This window comes from Aphelocoma coerulescens, chromosome 1 (assembly GCF_041296385.1).
Source record: "Aphelocoma coerulescens isolate FSJ_1873_10779 chromosome 1, UR_Acoe_1.0, whole genome shotgun sequence".
Lineage (NCBI taxonomy): Eukaryota > Metazoa > Chordata > Aves > Passeriformes > Corvidae > Aphelocoma > Aphelocoma coerulescens.
The window spans coordinates 103,816,365-103,836,375 of record NC_091013.1 but is presented as its reverse complement, the minus strand read 5'-3'; the positions used below and the strand labels follow the sequence as shown (position 1 = coordinate 103,836,375).

The 20,011-nt window shown below is 37.8% G+C and overlaps 1 protein-coding gene across 3 annotated transcripts; it reads left to right on the top strand.

Annotated features, from left to right (window-relative positions):
* The first annotated feature begins 514 nt into the window (after positions 1-514).
* Positions 515-19,991, top strand: HJURP (Holliday junction recognition protein). 3 transcript variants are annotated; one of them, XM_069022498.1, is made up of 15 exons: positions 515-674; positions 1,494-1,560; positions 2,862-2,926; positions 3,876-3,903; positions 6,806-6,861; positions 7,464-7,503; positions 8,329-8,402; positions 8,526-8,553; positions 10,217-10,272; positions 11,409-11,507; positions 12,262-12,322; positions 13,281-14,863; positions 15,376-15,439; positions 15,606-15,693; positions 17,769-19,991. In XM_069022498.1, the coding sequence occupies exons 1-15, from the start codon at positions 591-593 to the stop codon at positions 17,812-17,814; spliced, it is 2,439 nt and encodes an 812-aa protein (XP_068878599.1). In that variant the 5' UTR covers positions 515-590; the 3' UTR covers positions 17,815-19,991. The 3 variants fall into 3 exon arrangements, with proteins under 3 accessions (XP_068878599.1, XP_068878609.1, XP_068878619.1); XM_069022508.1 differs by lacking the exon at positions 8,526-8,553 and having other exon boundaries at positions 8,329-8,382; XM_069022518.1 differs by lacking the exons at positions 8,329-8,402; positions 8,526-8,553 and having other exon boundaries at positions 17,769-19,990.
* Positions 19,992-20,011: the final 20 nt, after the last annotated feature.

Genomic DNA, 20,011 nt, shown 5'->3' with positions numbered 1-20,011 from the left:
GCCCCGCCGCATCTCCTTCCCCGCCGGCGGCTCATCCTGGCTGTGGGGCACGGGCCTTGTGCCCAGGCGGCGCCGCGCCCCGCAGCCAATGGGAGCCCGCGGCCGGCCGTTGCAGCCAGCCCCCGGCCAATGGGAGCCCGCGGCCGGCCGTTGCAGCCAGCCCCCGGCCAATGGGAGCCCGCGGCCGGCCGCTGCAGCCAGCCCCCGGCCAATGGGAGCCCGCGGCCGGCCGCTGGTGCCAGGTAGAACAGCGACTTCACGCCGCACCTGGCCGGGCGCCCAAAGCCCGGACTTGGAGGAGGGGTGATCGGCCACGCAGCAGCCCCAGCGGCCAATTAGACTATAAAGCCCGCCCACCGCGCACTTCGATTGGCTGCAGCGACGGAACTGATTTGAACATGAGCCAATCAGAGGCGGGAGCGGGGTGGTGGCGCGCGGTTTGAATTGGCGCGGGGGGGGAGTAGCCGGCCGCGCTGTGACGAGCGCGGGGGGCGCGCGGCGGCGGTGGCGGTGGCGGTGGCGGTGGCGGTGGCGGTGGCGGTCCCGGTGGCGGTCCCGGTGGCGGTCCCGGTCCCGCACCGCACCGCACCATGGAGCGGGATGCGGCCGTGCAGGAGGGGCTGCGGCGGAGCAATGCCCGCTTCGTGGCCTCCATGAACAGCATCCTGGAGCGGGTGAGCTCTTGAGCCAGGGTGGCCGCGGGCTCCGGGCGCCGTCTGAGGCGGGCGGGGAAGCGGGGACTGAAGGCAGTGGTGCCGTCTGTGCTGAGCCGCGCACTCCTGCGCCTTGGCAGGAGGGAGCTAGCAAGAGCCAGCTCCCGGAATACAGCCACAAAACGCACTGCCGGTGTTGGATAAGCGACTTAATCACAAGTGCGCGTTGACTTGATAGTGTCCTTAACCCCGATTCGTTCGCGTTAGACGGGGGCCATTCAATGCAAGTACAGAAAGTGGGGGCTCCCTGCGTGAATCCTCCTCTCCCGAGAGCCATTTTGTGTTAGAGGTGTGGGAATGGTCCCGCTCCGTGCCCCGACGCATGCGTTTATCCCGGCACGCGGGCTTTCCTTTTCAGATGTTTGGCGCTGCCACCGGGCTAAGGCGGGCTCGAGAAGGTTTTTCTCGTCTAGTGCCGCACTGGGTATTTTTACATGTCATGAGCTGTTGTTGTTTGATGAGGGCTGCTTTTAGTTACTACAGAGAAAGTTCGGATGAAAGTGTAAGAGAGCTGCTCTGAGAACTCTGGAGCGCTGGTTTGGCACTGGCTGGCTTACGCCTTGAGGTTGAATGGCTTGCACACATGCTTAAAACATACCGGTTTCCTCTAGGAGTTAATGTTTCCAGATTGATGACTTCTAGCTTTAGCCAATAAAACAACATACTGATAATTTCATGTTTTGGATAAAGCAAAATTGTCCTAAAAACAATACGTAAAATACACGTTAAAAACATTGCTTTGATCGTTTATTCTAGTATTTAATGCTTCTTTTTATTTAGTATAATCATCCGTTTGAAGATGACTTACTTGTTTCCATGGATACCCTCACTTATGATACACCTGACGGTAAGAACCTCTTAAAGCTACAATATTTACATGCTGTATGTTTAGACTTAGTAAAGCATGCAAGTGTTGACAGCTATAGAACATTCAAATACAACAGATACTGAATTTTGTTCACTTAGGTATGACATTTCATATGTAGACTTCTGTACAATACCAAGAGTTTACTCCTGTGTGCAGTTTTAGTCTATTGCATGCTCCATTTTAGATAAGAATTATTAGCAAAGTTCAGGATAAAAATGCGTAATGTTTGGGTGACTTGTAAGAAGAATCAAAATGGAGAAGACTGAGAGGAAGCAAAGGAATGGAGATTTTAGGAGGAGCTGATATGCATGAATGGGTCGTGTATTTTCATCTCCACTTAGTATTCTGAATACTGCTCTGACAAATTTCTGTTAAGCCAAATATCAGGGCGGAGTAGGTAGACAGTCTCTTCAACTTTTCATTGACTGTTCCCATGTGGTTAGCATAAATCTACACCATGTGGGCCCGTGACAATATTTATCCAGTCTTGCATTGAAATGGTTGATCCATTACAAAGCAATAATGCTTATGGAAGGCTTATTGAGGAAAAAACCTATTGTTTTAATATGTATTGCTCAGGGTTTTAGTGGGACTTGTGACTTGGTATCTTGGTGGCTTTTCTGGGAAATGCAATGTTCTGGCAGGTTTTATTATCATCGAAGTGAGGATTATGATACATAAATTGCCATATCAGTTCTTGTAACTTACACATACAGGGGACTTACCAGCTGTGCACCAAAGGTCTTTACAGACTGGCAGGCTTACATTTTATATACATTGTGCATTGGGAGAGGGAGGAAATACCCATACAGTACTGTAATAGACAGCTTTGGATTTGTAAAGGTTTGGTTATGCTTTTGGTTTAGTAACTTCAATCCAGTATGGAATGAATATGGATCTCAGACCTGTAGAGCCTTCATTATGGCTTTAACTAACCTCAGATACCATGTAGTCTGCATTTAAAAGTATTTGCCTTTTTCCCCTCTTGGTAGAACATGGGGCTGTAATGCTCTTTGGATTTTAGCTCAGTCTTGTTAGACTCAGCACCTGATTATTTTTTTTGCCCTGCCTGACTTCTCAATTAATTTGAGTTACCATATTCTCATGGTTTATTTTCCTCTAAATTTTTATTTCAGCAATTGTGGTGGAGACTGTTCAGATTTGGCAATGCTTTGTTGTTCTGTAATATATTCTTCCTAAATATTTGTTTGAGTGATATTCAGTATAGATAGTGTTATAAGAAAACCTGTGTTAATATTGTTACTTTTTGTTATTTCTAGGACCAAAACGATGGGGACAAGTGTCAAGGAAGGATGTTAAAAAATGGAAGAAGAAAATATTTAAGGTATTTGATAATACAGTCATACTATGCAGTTAAAATGTAGCAGTATTTCTTTATATATGTATAGATAGAAAGGATTATATTCTAATCTTGCTGTGCCATATAACATTTTCAGAGGTATTAATGAGGTCAACATCTGCTTTAAAATAGGGTTTTAGGATAGTTTTAAGATTTTCAAATGCAATAGACTAAAATAGATGATCATTAATCAGTGGTTAGCACCACTTGTAAACCAGGAGAAAGTTGGTTTTTTTTTAATTGCTCTCTGTTGGGAATGTGTATTTCTGGAACTCATCAGAATGTTTTCAGTGAAGTTAATGCATTGAATCATTTTATCTTGGTTCAGGTAATCAGTTCTTCAATTCCACAGGGCTTCCTGGTTTCATCTTTAGTTTCTTTTTTTCTCCCCTGTAAAACAATGCCAAAGTAATTCAAGAATCTTTGCAGTCTTACCACTCCTTGTGGTAAAGCCATGGCCTGTATAGTATGCCTGGGCAGTTAACACAGAAGCTGTTCTGAACCCCACAGAGTAAGGGGATGAGGAATGAAATTCAGTCTGAGGGAGCAGGAGTGGATTTAATGGAGACCAAAAAGAGGCTGTATTTATGATTCCCTTTCCACTCCCAGTAATACCTTGTGCACAGTCTACTAAGCATTGCTTTACATGTTTCCCAATTAAATCCATTAAGGACTGAAAGAGCAATCCTTTGTCTTAGCCTCTTATGTGGGCCAAGGTATGTTCTTGTAGTGATTTTAGCATCAACAGTATGTGGAAAAAGTGAATGATGAGGTAAGTTTTGCAGATACTTGTGGCTTTTCTGGTCAGGCCTTGGGAAACCTGAGGAAATTGAATAGCTAGGTAGCTGTGGGCTATACCAAAGTAAATAAAGGCAATGGTTAAAATAATTTTGCTATTCTAAGATTATTCTTTTTTTTTTTTTTTTTATTGCAGCATAATAGACAAAGTCAAAGGAATAGAGGTAAAGTGTTTAAAAAAAACTCTGCTATAAATTACCTTGTCCAAAGAGTCTTAGTAGAAGATATTTGGGTTCATGCTAAACGCTTTAGGATACTCACTGGATTTTGTGTGAGGAACCATCTAATAAATCAGCAATACTTATGTTCATAAGGATTCAGAAATATAATTAAAAATATTTAAGATTAATAAATACATTATAATTGGTGGTGCTATCACAAGTTGATTAAAATAAGTTCCCCTTATCAATTCAACAAATAATTTTTTGTTGTTTTTGTCAGATAATCATTGAATCTTAAAAAGTCCAACCCTGACTTCCGTGCATGTACTGGAGAAATATGAATGTCGTTAGCTTTTTAAAAATTACTAGATAAGTAGGCATATTAAAAAATATGTACTAAAAGAATCTCATGAAGTTGCATAATGACCTATCAAAATTTAGGAGATTTTTCAGTATACTGAGTGAATCAGGCTGTCTCCAGGAAAAAGTAGCATGCAGTTACTTCCTCAGAAATCAAGTTCCAGGATAGAAATTGAAACAAGTCTGTACACCGAAGTGTAAATATGATATACTCAGTGGGGTGTGTAACATCTGAACGTTTTTCTGAACAGGAACTGTATGTTCCAATAAAATATATTTCTACTGGGATAAATGATGGGGGGAGGGAAGTTTCCAATGTAGTACTGTGAAGGCATGTTGGGCTCTATTCTCTCAAGGTTTTGAAGTGAGGGTTTTTTGGTGTTATTTTATGACATTCATGTGAGAAACTTTTATTTGGAACACCAGAGGACAAAACACTGCCTAGCACCTCTCTTCCTCTACAACACCAAAAAATTTGTCCGTACAGTGGTCAGGTACAGGCTTTGAATCAGCCTAAGAAATTTAAAGGTAGGGCTGGGAAATGAGTTTCAGATGGTCCAGACCTTTACCTGTAATTTCTCCATTCAGCTGATGGGGCCAAGTAGTACAAAAAATTTTGCTATAGTCTGTGGTAAAAGCTGGAAAGAAAGTAAGTTTTTTCGAATATACGGTATTTGAGGTCTTTTAGGAGAAATATTTTGCTAATTCAATTCAGGATCTGAATGTCTTAGAAGTTCTTAAAAAAAAAAGAGTTTACTTGGAGTTCTTTAATGCTATGAAGTCTTGATCTAATTAATTTTGAATTTAGTGTACTGCCTTACAGATGACATAGAGGAGCAGAAAAATTGATAATATGCGTTTTTTCAGCTTCTAATATAACTTGAGAAAACTTTTTAGCATTTAATTTTATTTTGTTATCCTAGGGAAGAAATATTAAATATTTAACTAAATATTAAAGTTGGGTGAACAGCTTTTCTTTTAAGAAAACAATCCTGCATAGATTTGTGTTTTTACATGTATATTTATATATTCCATACCAAATAGAATCTTATAGATTTTATCCAGCTTAAACCATATCTTGCTCTGACTTTTTTTATTTGAAACACAAAGGCATGCGAGTAAACACTTGAACTGTCTGGTTGTGGCTGCTGTTAGCCTTTAAAAAAAAATAAAACAAACAAACAAAAAAAACCACCAAAAAACCCCCACACCTAAAACCCTCAACCAAAAAAAATTACTTCTGAGTATGGATTTATTAAAGCTAATGTACAAATTTTACTTATTCATTTACTCTTAAGTGGGCCTAAGTGTTTTCAATCAAGATACATAAAGTTTTGTGCTATTAAGTGTAAACATTAAACCAAATATCTACCAATGAACCACTCCCCTTGAAATATAACTAGTGTTGTTTTTTCCAACTCACAGTTCTGAATTTTGCTAGACTTGTTATACTATTTGAATAGAATGTCCAGCACCCTCATCGAATTTTACTGATTAAAATGGCAATCCTTTGAGTGGTGGGCTTTTTTTTTATATGTGGCAGCTCTCAGTAAGAGAGGACCAGGTATATTAAATTTCAACCTCCAAGAGAAGTGATACTTTTGTCATATTAGCCACTTAAAATGCTTTCTTTCCTTGAGATTTTTTTGAAACAAAACATCCTCTGTAGTGTTTCATAGACCTTGTTCAGGAAAGGGATTTCAACTGGACACTACTGTGTTATCTAATTTCCTGCGTTCCCAATCCAGATATGTTTGGAAAATGCACCATGCAGCTTCTAAAAAAATATATTCTAAAGGAAGTAGTATTACTGTAGTATTTTGCAAAATAATGATAATAACCAGACCCTTCTAGTTATATAATATGCTTTATGAATTTTATATGAGAGAGTGGTTTTATAGCCTGCTGGTTGGAAAACTGTGCTTAGAATAATTATCAATGGTCTGTGTCTAAACTTGAGGGAACTATAGGGGATTTTTTTTCAGGATTTGTCCTGTGCACATTATTGGTTTATACTTTATTTAAGTAAATAGTAAAAGAAGGTATACCCTTAATTAACTCTCAGATGATACCAAGTAGGGTTGACAACTGAGAAAGATGCCTGACAAATTTGGGCTAAAACTTAAAGTAAAATTTGTGTAATTTCATGCAAAGAAATTCAATGTAACAGACTTATTTGGGAATAATCAAATGCAGGAAGAGACAATTTTGAAAGCTGGTTGGGCCAGCCAAGGACATCACACTCCGCTGTAAAAATAGTGCACACTGTGCTAGAAGGTTTGCACAGGTGCCTTGAATGTAAAGCACACAAAACAGGTTTTCTGCACTGTTCAACAGTGATACAGCGTGTGCTGTAGTATTTTGGTTTGTATTTCATAGTAGTGTGACTGGCTGGAGTCAGTCAGAAAAAGAAACCAATTACTAAAGCCACTGATAGGGCATAAATAGAGAGAAAAATAAAAGAATTTTTTTTAAAAAAAGAACAAGAGAGGCTAAAGATTATGAAAGTAATAGAACTTTTTTTTTTCCTCCTATTCATTCTAAGAAATATCAGAGCAACAGAGCAGTGATTTTGAAGATGAACACTCAACAGTACATCAGGTATGGGTACCACATTGAATCTGCTTTTATGGAGTGTTCCAGGCCAGGCTGGATGAGGCTTTGAGCAATCTATTGGAAGGTCTCCTGGCCATCACAGAGGGGTTCGTACTAGATGATCTTTAGGATCCCTACCAAGCCAAACCATTCTGACAGCCTCTTTAGGAAAATGGATTTATCTAGTCAAAAACTAAGAAATTAGTTATGAGCAGGTGGTCCTGTACCATGATATCAGTCATGGATTTCAGCTGAATTATTAAGTTTATTAGAAGGGGAGAGAGAGCAGTTGGATATAGGCTTTTAACCATCAATTGCCTTTTTAGTTAGGCAATATGTGGGTCTAACTTTTTATATTATTTGTAAAATCTGTGTATCTGTAATCAAAAATCTCTTGAGTCAAAAGCTTCTTTTGACTCAAAATAAGTTTGTGTATTGATTTGTTAATAAAGATGGTATGATTTGGACAGAATTTGTGGAATGCAACTGTGCTTATTTCACCACCACCCTCCCCCAAAAAAAAATTGTCGTGAAAGCAGAAAATTCTACAGACTAATTAATATAGCTTAATCTACCATGTATTAAAATTCTTTGCATGTGTTTTTAAGGAATCTTCTGAGAACTCTGGTGTGGCTACATCTGATACAGGTGGGTCTTTTAATTTACTACTTGGCTACCCTTCTTTTAACTTGTTGAGAAAATTGCAAATAACTTTTCCATCGCTTTCTAATATAGTAAAATTTGTTTCTATGCATATCCAGTATCCTTTCAGAAAGCAAAGAATAGGAATAGCAAGAGCTTGAGGTACTGGTAGTTCTATGAAATCAATATTCATATTCCTCTTTGAAATTTCAGTCCTGATTCCCTGATACCTTGGAAAGTCGATGTGGAGTATGTTCAACTGTCCTTTCTTAAGAAAAAAAGGAAGAGTGAAATAAAAACCTTGGCCAAGATGTCACTATTTTATTAATAGTTAAAATAGACACATTAAATATTAGGGGAGCAGTAAACAGAGGTTTGCAGTCAGTTGCAACAATTCTTCAGTAGCGTTTGTAAAGGGTTTGGTATCAGTCCTGTGGCTGGTCTGCAAAGTTTTCTGGGGAGGTTTTGACCTTGTATTCCCAAATAATTATTTGATTATATTTCTTAGTGGCAGCAGTCTTTGACTGGTTTTTTTTTAAGCATTTAAAACTGGTACTACTTAACATTTTTAATTCTTGAGCAAATAAAAACTTAGTGTCTTTTATAAATTAAACTATGTCTAGGTGGTAGCCAGCAGTTAATGGCTGAAAGAGCAGTTGCAGTAAAATATGTTTAGCTGGGGTTTAGGTATACTGGTATTGTTAGGTTGTTTATCTCCATAGCTGCCTCTGAGGTAGACAATTAATTCTCTGTTGAGGGAAATGTTTCCTACTATCATTTGAGAGGAAAATTTCAAATAACTGAATGATAAAATAATTTCTGCCAATTTAGAAAGCACTACTTTTTTCTCAACGCACCCAATGAAACAGGAAAAAAATTTCAAAGGTATTTGTAGCTTGGCTTCTGTAAGTGTCCTTTGTCTTTTGCACTTGTGGGATAAATGAAGTGCTTCAGACTGTGGTATCTTCATAGCAGCATACAATAATATGATTATCCACTTCTCCTTCTCTTATGAATGGTCTACGAAGAGACTGGAGAGCATTTATAGAAACCTCTGTGAGTCCCAGCTATCTCCAAATACTGTAAGATGTAGAAATTAGATTCTTAGAGATATGGGATTGGATGCCTCACATAAAAAATTGAGTTCACCCTGCTGTTTGGGATTTGGGTTTTTTTGGCTTTTGGTTGTTTTGGTGTTTTTTTCCAGGGCTTTTTTTTGTTGGTTCAGTTTTGGTATTTCCTTAATATATAAAAGGTTATCAATAGGGCATGCTAACTTAAGAAAAAATTCTATCTTTAGCGGTTTTACTTTTGGCAGGTGTTTTCCATTTTTAGAATCCATACAGAATACTTTGCACTTCTTAGTGAAGGCAGCGTTTCTGCCAGGTATTATACACTATTTTTGTGTTGAAAGTATGCAATGCCTGTCTACAGCAGGTAAAAGTAAACTGGAACAGTTCTCACCTGGACCTGCAAGTGTTAGTCTGCCTGTAAGAGGGAAAGTTATTTGTCGCAGTGACCGCTACTGTCCACAGCCCGGGCTGGCTCCAGCGGTGTGCGGCAGGAGTGGGGAGCAGCCGGAGGCACAGAGCTTTGAAGCTGCTCCTCTGAAGCCTCTGCTCTACCCTGGGGAGCGAAGGCTCCAGGCACTGTAGCAGCCAGGAGCCCCTGGACAAAGGGAGAGATAAAAAGTAGCGAGGGACTTGGCACGGGAGGCAATCCAGCTTTATTAGAGGGTATCCACAGAGGACAAGCCCAGAGCAGCTCTGGGCAACACCTAATAAGGAGAGGCATTACAATGGGGATGGGGGGACAGATAGGGATCTTTGGGGGAGGGATATGGACAGGGATAGACATTCACATAGGCCAATAGCCTCGAGGGGTGGAGGGAGAGGGATCACATGCCCCAATGGGGGGGCGTTGAGGTTTAGGGGATTTCCAGAGGGGAGGTATCAGAAGGGGCAGGATCTCAGGGGATTGACAAGGACCATATCAGGATAAACAGGGCGGGCTTAGGTGATAGACACTGAACTTTCGGGAATAACGGAGGTGTTTGGGTGATTGATGAGGAACCGACTAGAATAAGGGGAGGAGAACAACCATATAGGGAGCACCGGGGGAAGTGGCTTGGATCTGGGACAAACCAAGTGGGAATAGAAGTGGGGAAGGTAGGGATGAACCATCGGGTACAGAGAACATATGGAAATACAGTAAAAGTATCGGATCACCACAGTTATTAGGGTTACCCTTTTGTTCTCACAGGAAGTAGCATGGCAGAGTATATCTGAACAATTACTTGTATCTAGCAGGATACTATCACAGAAAAATTAATTTATTTGGAGAAAGGGATAAATAAGTTATAACTTAGGCAATAAGAGTGTTTGGGTGCATCTCCAGTGAAATAGCTTTCTGTATTATAGGTCAAATATTTGAGAGAGAAAGGTGGAAGCTTTCTTTTTTTCCTCTCTGTTCTGCCTTTGAGGTGCAAAGGTGTTACTGAATTCCCCTTTTGGCTTTTAAAAACGCTTTCAGATTCCCTGGACAAAATATTTTGTTTCTTCCATTGGAATTGAAAAGGAAAGGTAATACAGCTAAAATTTATAGTGTAAAAAACTATTTTCTAGAATGAAAACTGTAGTCAATAACTTAGCGTGTGTTTAAAAACATTTTGGTTTTGAATTCAACTATATTTTATTTAATATTTACCTTCAAATTGCAGGTGAAGAAAGTGATATAGTTTCAGTAAGAAGAAAATTTGAAGACTTTCACTTCCAGGTAAAAATTTTCTGTGTCTAATATAATGTAATGATTTTGTGTTCAACAGAAACTACTAACTATTTAAATAGTTTACATGTGCCTGATGAGTTGATACAGTCCGCAGAAGACTTGATATAGTCTGCATCTTAATGCACATTTTTAGCAAGTATAGCAAGTGAGGGGTTCAATAAATAATGTCACGAAGACCAATAAAAAGTGATGATATTGTCTTGGTAATACCAGTGGGCCAGAGAAAGCCATACAATGTACTGTGTCAACAGGCAACCCTGAGAAATGCTTTTATAGGTAAGGAAAAAGAGTAACCAGACAGATCATAAAGTGAAAATACTTATGAAAAACATGGTCGTTCACCTGAGAGTCTAGCATAAATAGGTAACATGATTTAAAGCAGAAGGTAAATGTGAAATAATGGCTGCTATAACAAAAGCAGACTGGAATCTTCTCCTCTCGCTTCGCAGACCTGGACTATGTTTGTCAGGACTACCATGAGTATTTACAGTGTTGAAGAAAAATATAACACACTTTGTGTGCAGCCATTTTAATCCTGTGTTCTGCTTGCTCAAATACCATTACCAAAAATGTGATTTGCTTTCCTTACTTGTTCACCATAGTGCTGGTGTCCTCTCTCTGACAATAGCTAATACAATTTGCTTCAGAAAGTGACAGTTTAACTAATGAATTGCCATTTCTTACCAAATTCTCTTAGATTTTACATAGAGGGGCATTGCAGAGTAGACCTGTATGAGTTCTCATGGAGTATTAAGAATACACATAAAGATTTGCAGCTGTAATTATCAGCTTTGTAACCAATTTCCTTTTTTTCTCTTTATTTGGGTGTTTTGTTTGTTTGTTTTTATCAGTGAATCTTCAAGGCAATGTGTGGTTTTCCCTGAACAAACTAGTTATTTCTTTTTATATATCTTCACATATAGCTTCTTCTTGGGATTTGTGGCTTTTTTTGGGGTTTTGGGTTTGGGTTTTTTTTGCATAAAATGTATACATTAAAAATAAGTTTATGCTGGTTGCGTATCCTCATCTGAAAAATACTAGTTTGCAATAAATCTGAATAATAAGTTTGGGGTTGTCTGTGCCAATAATTTCTGTGTCTTTTAATAATTTTATTTTCCTCTAAGAATCTGGAGGCAGATGATGGACAAGTCCAAAAGAAAGAAAGAGTTCAAGTGGATCTGATAGTACAAGGTGATGAGAGAAACATTCCCAAATGGATAACGGTAACATATGTCTTCTATTTTAAGTTTTTAGCTAGTTAGAGTAAAACAAGAGCTCTTTAACTGGGTAGCACGATGAATTCTAGCACAACTTCTCTGTGGTTCTCCCGTTGTTCTGCTTCATGTCTGTGTAAAATATTATAGTATTTGGGGTTTTGTCAGCAATGATATGTAAGAAACAGAGAAAATTATTTACAAATTTATTTTCACTTTTTTTTTTTCACTTTTATACTTTGTTCTTTGAATCCTGATGTGCAAGTTGATCTTTGATCTATAAGTTTTCCAACAAGTCTAAATCTGAGCTTTGTAAAGAAAAAAAAAAAAACAATTAGCTTTGTTTTGATTTGGGGGCTGAGGAAGATCAGAGGTGAAGTGTTATGATACATGGTACAGCTTCTGTTTTCTGCTGGACCTGCCAGAGATGTCTAGATTATCCAGGGGTGTGTGTGTGTATATATATCCATGTCTAAATTCTTATATTTGGAAAAGGAATTAATACATGATACATAATGTATAAGTTGAAAAAATGATTAATAGCTTTCCAAGATTAAACTAGTAACTCCCAAAACTTCTTACTGAAGTCTTAGACTAGATGTTTTCCACTTTGTCTGAACTTGGCTGAGCCCCTAAAGACCATAACTGTAAATGACCTAGAATAGCAAGAGGAGGGGGAGTCACAAGTAAGGTTTTGATGTTATCTTTAATGTGCAAAAAGCTCAGAATATTAGGTTGTTTTTTTTCTTTATTTGTTTTTCAGGTAACATCTCCAGGTTTGTTGAAAAGTCAGCATTTAACTTCACCAGTGCAAGAACTGATTGGTACAATTAAGTCTTTTGTCTGTTGGTCAAATATATTAGTTACGAAATGTGGTTTTATTAACATTTATGAGAAAAAATATTTAATTTTTTGTAAACACAAAGGCATTATTTATCCATCTGAAAAGTTCAATGGGCTGGATTTTAAAGGGAAGTTAGACATGATTTTTCTTATGGCAAAATGTATTTGAAAAACAGAAAATAAATAACTTGCGTACATAAATCCAGCTTTTCTGACGTAACCTCAGGGAAAAATATGCCTAGTTACAAAATTTCAGCAGCATTTAGCTCACTGAAAGCAGTGGTTCTACTTATTTTAAATTCAAGGAATGTAATACAGTGGCTTTGAGTCTGCTGGTAACTGGTAGTCAAAGTGGTACTTCACTAGCAAACTTTGTTCAGAAGCTTTCCAGACTTGATGCAAACCTAAGAGTTTTGGTGTAATTATTTTAACCTTAACAGCTACACAAAGCATTATTTTCATCATGGTTTATGAAAGCAAAAGCTGCACTCCCACTAGCTGAATACAAAGCTTTAAAGGAGCACAGGAAAAAAGTAACAAAATGTTTTGGATAAGGCTGTTACTTCTGACCAGAAGTCAGAAGGGGCAAAGAAGTCTTCCTCTGCAATGAATATCTGTATATTATGCTACTTCAAATAGTGGGTTTTTTTCCAATATATTTAATTTCTGTCCTCTATAATCTGTGAATTCCATATGGTTAGGGAAGTGTATTAATTTTTTCCCTAATTGAATGCATGTTAACCATCTATTTAGCCTGGCACTAAAGCTTAGTGAAATATGCTATTACAGTAAGACTATCTGTATCACATGCAATTGTTTTTAAGTCATACAGTATATTACTGGAAGTGCCTTAATAGGTTTGGATTTTTTTCTGTCTTCTGTTTTTGTTTTTTGACTCAATTGTTGGGGTTTTTGGTTGTTTTTTTTTTTTTTAAATAGACAATCAAGCTGCTGTTCGCAGAAAGAAACTAAAGTCGTCAGATGAATGTTCTTCATCCAAGTATCTACAGTTACAACATTCTGATGTTCCCATTTCATCAAATACAATAACCACACCCAGGCATCGACCTTGTTCAGAACTGAGCAAAACTTTGAGTGATAGTATCCATGGAGATTACCAATCTGCAGATGAGGAATGCTCCTGGAGCAATACAACTCTTGCAGACTTGTATCCAGAAATGGTAGAGGTATTTACAAGGCTCATGGCCAAGCGGTCTCAGAGAAGAGTGTTAAAATACATGTTTGGACACTTAAGGCCCAAGAGGCATTCTAGACGCCCAAAGCTCAGTGTCACTGTAGACAATATAAGGAGGTCACGAGCCTGTAAACTAAAGAAACCATTTCACAGCATATGTAGCTACAGAAGTGAAGATGAGCAGAATGCAACTTTTGGAAATGAGAGCGGAGAATTTTGTTATGACAATTGCCTCATTAGTAATTCATCTGGTCTGGCACCTTATACTGATACAAATGCAATCAAAATGGACTACTCTGACTCAAGTTTGGAACAACATTTGGCATCTGGAAAGGGCCAAATAGTCTCCAAAGACACTGCTTTTCCTGATGTTATGGCTAGAATGGGAGAAACATTTCTAGTTGAAGATGAATTACCAACTACTGCCTCACCAAAGAATTTAGAATACACAGAAAGTGAAAAAATGGCTTGCAAACATTTCTCAGAATACAGTTTTATAACATCACCTGCCAGTTCAGATTCAAGAGCACTTCATCTTGTAAAAGAGAGTAAGACTCAGAAAAGTGACATTTCTTGTGTTGATACCTCAGAGTTGTGTTCATCTGCTTGCAGTTCCCATGGCAATAGTAACAATTCTGTACCTATCACAAACTATTCTCCTGCAAGATCATCAAATACTGTGCTCACATATCCTGAAAAAATAACTTCTGAAAGACAAACTACTTTCCAGCACAAACACTCATTTTTCTCACGGTTTATGAATCAGAGTCCTTCAAAGATGCCCCATAAATATGAAGATGCATTTGAGGAACTCTACTACAAAGTGTGTTCTGAAGAATTCCAAAAGTCTTTGACATTGACAAGACCTCTTTTAAACTCACCGGACCTTGAAGAGAAAGGAAGATTAGTGAAGAGTAATTTAAGTGATTTTGTGAGGTCCACTAAACAGTGTAATACAGAATTCGACAGGATCTATGAGCAGCTGTGTAGGGAGTCTGTTCCAAAATTTCCTGGGTTTCAGAGAGCTTCAAATTTAAGGAAATACGAAGAAATACAGATGCCTGAAACTGTAAATGCTCTTGTTAACTCTCCTGTTCGAACTTATTCTGCAATTTCCAGAATTAAAAGAGCAGGAAATTTTCAAAACTCTCTTCCTTGTTCACCAACAAAGCGGCTGAAACTTATACCGGAACATTATTTTTCTTCAAGGAAATGTCAAGAGTTTTCCCACAGAAAATACGTTAATCTTCAGACGGCTGGCATGGATTTTTTGAGCACATGCTGCATCAACCCCAGCTTTTTTGCAGATCACAGCTGTCATTGTCAGGTATTTAAGGACCTTGTGAAAAAAAAATTGTGCACTTTTAGATATTTGGAGAAGGGCTTAAAAATGGATTAGAGCTGTTTGAACTAGTGATAGCATGCTTCTGGTGCTCTTTGGTCAGTAGGGAGGTTTTACAGCTCTGGGGGCTTGGGGATATTTATTTGATAAAATACAAGTTGTATCAGGTCTCCTGGATCATGTGAGGAGCTCTCTATATTTAATGACTTTGAAATGATTCTAAATTAAATATTTTATTTCATTTTAATAGACAATGTCACTGGTTAAAATGGTCTCAAATAGTGACTCAGTTATGGTGTTGTCCTGAAATGATGACATTAATTTTATGGATGGGCAAGATGAAGCAAACAAGTTTTTCTGGGTTTCACTGGAATCATTAGACTTGTTGCTTTAAATCAGACACTTATTTTCACATTCACAGTTAATTCTTCTGAGGCAGGCTGTGAAATAGCATGGGTTTTTTTCATCAATGTTATATGTCAATGCTTTATTTTCAGGACTCTGGATTTCATGATTCTTCAGATAAAGGTTTTCTTGGTATTCCTGGCACTTCCCTGCAAGGTTAGTTTCAGACACTTCATTAATTTGCATGAGAATATTTTCTTAAAGAAATTTGCCCACAGAAGTATATCCAATGTTTAAAGAGGCTAATACTTTAACATTCTGTAATGTTCATGCTACTCAACATTATTCTTGTCCTTTTCATACTACTGTTTCTCATCACCAGAATCTGGGAGTGCAGGTGCACACTCTGGTTGGCCTGGGGCAATGGAGAATTGCAGCTCTCCCAGAAATGTGAGGAAGTGTCACAAAAGGTAATAATAGCCTCTTGAAAAAAGAGATTTCAAAATTAATTCCTACTCCTCTACACCTGTATTAAAGATATGGAGGGTTACATGCGTACTTGTAGAGTGAAAATGAGGATGGGAGAGCCCAAGCTAATCACACCTGCAGGCTCAAACACTTAGAGACAAGTGTCTGTGTTCAAAACTAGCCACATTCCTGCAAGGAGAGCTGCTGAGCAGAAGATAGTAAAATGACCTAGCTGAATAGCCACTGTAGTCCTGATTTGGTGTTCATTATAGAGGCATTTATTCTTTTATATATGCTGTAGAATTGTTTGGTTGTGTCTGTGTGTTTCAGCTGACACGTCCTCTCAGATCTGCGGAATGTGGAGAGTGCAGTATACTGTCATTTAAATAAAAGGACTTTCAAAAGTTAGCCTCTGTGCAGCTGGGCATCATTACCTGCATTTTGGCTCTGTGTAAACAAGCAGTGGCTCTGCTTGGAAGATACCAGAGATCCTCTCCTCCAGCTGTTATCACTACTGGCAGTGTATTTAGATCTCTGGAAGCAAGACACTCTTTCCAGTTCCCTGAATACTGCCTTACTATGTCTGTTTTTCTTAGGAAATACGTAACTTTTAAAGGATTATCAGGTTTCAGATCTCTTGGATTTTTAATTACAAACATTTAATATTCAACAGGATTTAAAAAGCATTAAAACCTCTCTAAACAAGTCCTAATTTTATTTACCAAAACATTTTTGACTCACTTTTTTGCCATAAAGTCTAGTTTGTCACCACAAGTTATGCTGGCTTCCCAAACTCAGTCAAGAAATACTTCCACTATGTTTGAGATTATCACACAGCTGAAAAAACATTTTCTGACAATGTTTGAATTTGAACTTCAAAGGAAGGCTGAAAGCATTTTTATACTACTTGTGTGGAGAATTTAACCAGAAAAGAGGCTTAATGATGTAAAGAAAAAAGTTTCAGTTTAAGCAGAGATGGAATTGAAATTTAGAGGCTTGTATTACAAATACATACAATATTGATAAAGGTTATATTTGGATTATTTTTGATGTAATTGGAGGATTGGAGACAAGCTGATGAGTATGCTAGGGCATTTCTTTGATGTTGAGTACGCCTACTTAGCTGAGCAAAGTTCTGCTCAGTTCTTGGATTACTTTTTGTTTTTCCTCACTATCCTGGCTCCCCATACAAAGTAGCCATTCCTATAAGATTAGTTATTGTTCTAAAGGAAAAGGTTTTTCTTTCTTTAATGCATATAAGTAGAGAAATCAAGATTTCAGCGTTTTCTCCAAGTCATCTGGAATAAGATCTATTTCTTTGTTCTTTAATTACACAGAGATATGTTTGCTATTTGTAGCCAAAATGGACTGTCAGCTGGAAAGCTTCCTTAGGCCTGTGGTGTGATATTTTTAGCTTTCTTTGGTTTCCAGCAGTGAAGCTCTTCAACAGCTTCAGATCCCTCAGAAGTTTTATGCCTAAGCCATGTGGCAAAATGCTGTATGTTGTTATGAATGGTTGTGAAAAGAAAAAGAATATTGTCTTTCTATCTGAACCAGATTGCCTTTATCTAGAAGATGATTATGTAAGAGATTTCTGAAAAGGAAATGTTCATAACTAGTGAACTTTTCTTCAGCTCTGTGTGAATGCTGTCCTACAGCTTTACTGCTATACTTAATTGTCAGATGTAAACCAAATTAGTTCAAAATACATGAGAGAAAATTTATGCAATTTCTTAAGTAATATGCAAGGAAATAGTGTTCTCACTTGTGTCTTTAACTTTTAGCTATTTATGGATATATTCAAAGATTGCATCTCAAAGTTTGATAGATATACACAGATTGATGTAGTAGCACTACTGAGACACTAAAATGACATAGTATGAGAAGCTTCCTCTCCATCTGAAAGCACATAGGGAGGCAGACAGCCCTGCTGCTGTTCACAATCAAGATGTTGAGATATCTTGCTTTGACAATTTGTTTCAATTCCATTCTGTTCATTGGAGTTTCAGCAAATAATAGTATTTTTGTGTAATTTGCTTCATCATCTAAACAGGGGGTTTGGGCTTTTTTCCCTTAGGGTATACAGAAAACTAAGCTACACTGATGAGAAAGACCAATTGTAGGAATCCCTTGGATGACTCCCTGGTTAAAGCTCACCAAGAAGCATTCATGGACTGCTACAGATAAAACAGTTTTACATGGGTTGGGTTTTATTCAGTGTTGTTTCTTCTTCCAAGATCAAGGATTTACAGTTATATGTAGGCAATACACAACTAGTTCTGATTTATACTTTCTTGTAATAGAAATGTTTGGGAAAGGGTTCGTCCCTTTTGACAGGGCACTTCTTACTCGATTTATGGCTAAGTTGGAGTTACATATTTGACAGTGTTTATAATAACAGAATGTGATCTGTATTCTTTTGATTTGCTAATAAGCTTTGATTCCTAAAATATTAATAATAAGGAACAAGCTCATTTACCTAAATTGCTGTATTCATGCTTTCTGGATGTATCAGTTCAGACCCAAATTCACTGTTGTATGCTGTGACTTGTGTCTGCTATGCAATGTTAATGTTAAAATTTTCTAAGTAGATCACCAAAGTTGATTGTTCAATAAAATCTTGTACTTTTTAGTGGATTTGATAGTTATATTCTGTGTTTCGACAAAGTTCTACCTGACACAATATATAGTCTAAATAAAAAACTGTTCTGAACAAATACCTGCTTTCAACATTTTTATTTCACCTATGTGAACTCTCAGGAGGAGTTTGTATACCTACATGAGCAAATCCATGAGAATGAGGTGTGAGTGTCCCACAGGTTTTCACTGCTGTGGCCTTCCTTGGCAAGGGGATTGTGTTAGTGGTGAGTGTCAGATCAAGTACTTGCTGTTTTATCAGTGTTGCCCCTTGTCAGCTTTCTGAGCTTCAGAAAAGGAAGAAATTGGTTTTCTTTGGTTTTACTTTATTTCTGGATGCACAGGAGGGTTTTGTGTTATTTTAGCTCTTAAAATCAAAATCTTGTTATCTTAAGTATTGCTCTTGAATAGGACACGGAGCCAGCTCCATTAAGGTTTTCTCTGCAATAAGAACTTCTGCACACACATTCCATTCTTCGTAATTTTGATATTATATTTCTTTCAATGACAGCAACAAAAGATTGTCTTCTAGAAATGGTCTTGGGGCTCATTTTTCTTCCTTTTTCAGACATGGATGCACTGTAGAGAATATGTTTTATGAACTATTTTTCTCTTGGATTTGTTGAGGTAATTACTTCCCAATATTTCTTGATACACCAGTACTGAGAGATTGCATAATTCATCGTTTTCTGTTCCAAAGTAACTTAGAAGTCAACTGCAGTTGGGTTTTGGACCTGTTCTGAATCTAGATATGACTTCTACACAGCAACTTTAATGCAGCTCACACTGGAAGGTAAATTTGTTTATACAACATAGCAAAATTGTCTCCATGAAAATTACTTCAAAATAATTTAAAGCAGTCATTCTTGGAAAACCTTGAAGGGTTGGAAGATAAGATCATGCCTGTGCCACGTCTTGAGTGCTAGCAGTAGCAAAAAAGGGAGAGTTGATCCTCCTACACCATGTGAGTCAGCAGACTCTTGAAATTATGATATAAGCAAAAGTCTGTGTTGTTTTTCCTAACACTGTTAAGCCAGGTACATCTGCAGTGATTATCAAATGCTATAATTATTGCTGGAATATATCTGTGTCAGGTTACAAAGATGTCATGTTGGTACCTGATCTCTCTTGTGTTTTGAGTTCCCTCCTTCCCTTCCAAGCAGTTTTGCTTTTTCCACCATATTTCTTCTTGTTTACTCATTCTTTACTGTTCCATTGAAATGATACTTGAATGCTAAGCTTACTGTTAATAAAAAAAGCTTTACACTGCTTCTCTTTGCTATAATTTTTTTTAAGGAGCACTGGAAAAATAGATGAGGTTACTGAGACAGTATAAACATAGAACTTAGCACTTCCTTTCATGTTGTAATTAGTTGAAACTTGTAAAGAATTTAACTAGTATATGATCGTTTATGTAGGTCTTTCTCTAATGACTTGACGGTGGAACAATATTGAACACAGTTTTTCATGTAAGGACTCAGTAGTCATTTGAAAACTACCCCAACACTCATTAAAAAACAAAAAAAAAAAAATAGGTCGTTCAGTTACTTATTTAAGCAGATGGAGGGTAAAGAGCCAAAAGAATAAAGCTAAATTTGAATGTGGCATCATTAGAAATGCCTTGGAAATAGCTGATAAGCCATTAAAGATCATCCTGTCTGAGAGCCACAATCAATAAGTCAT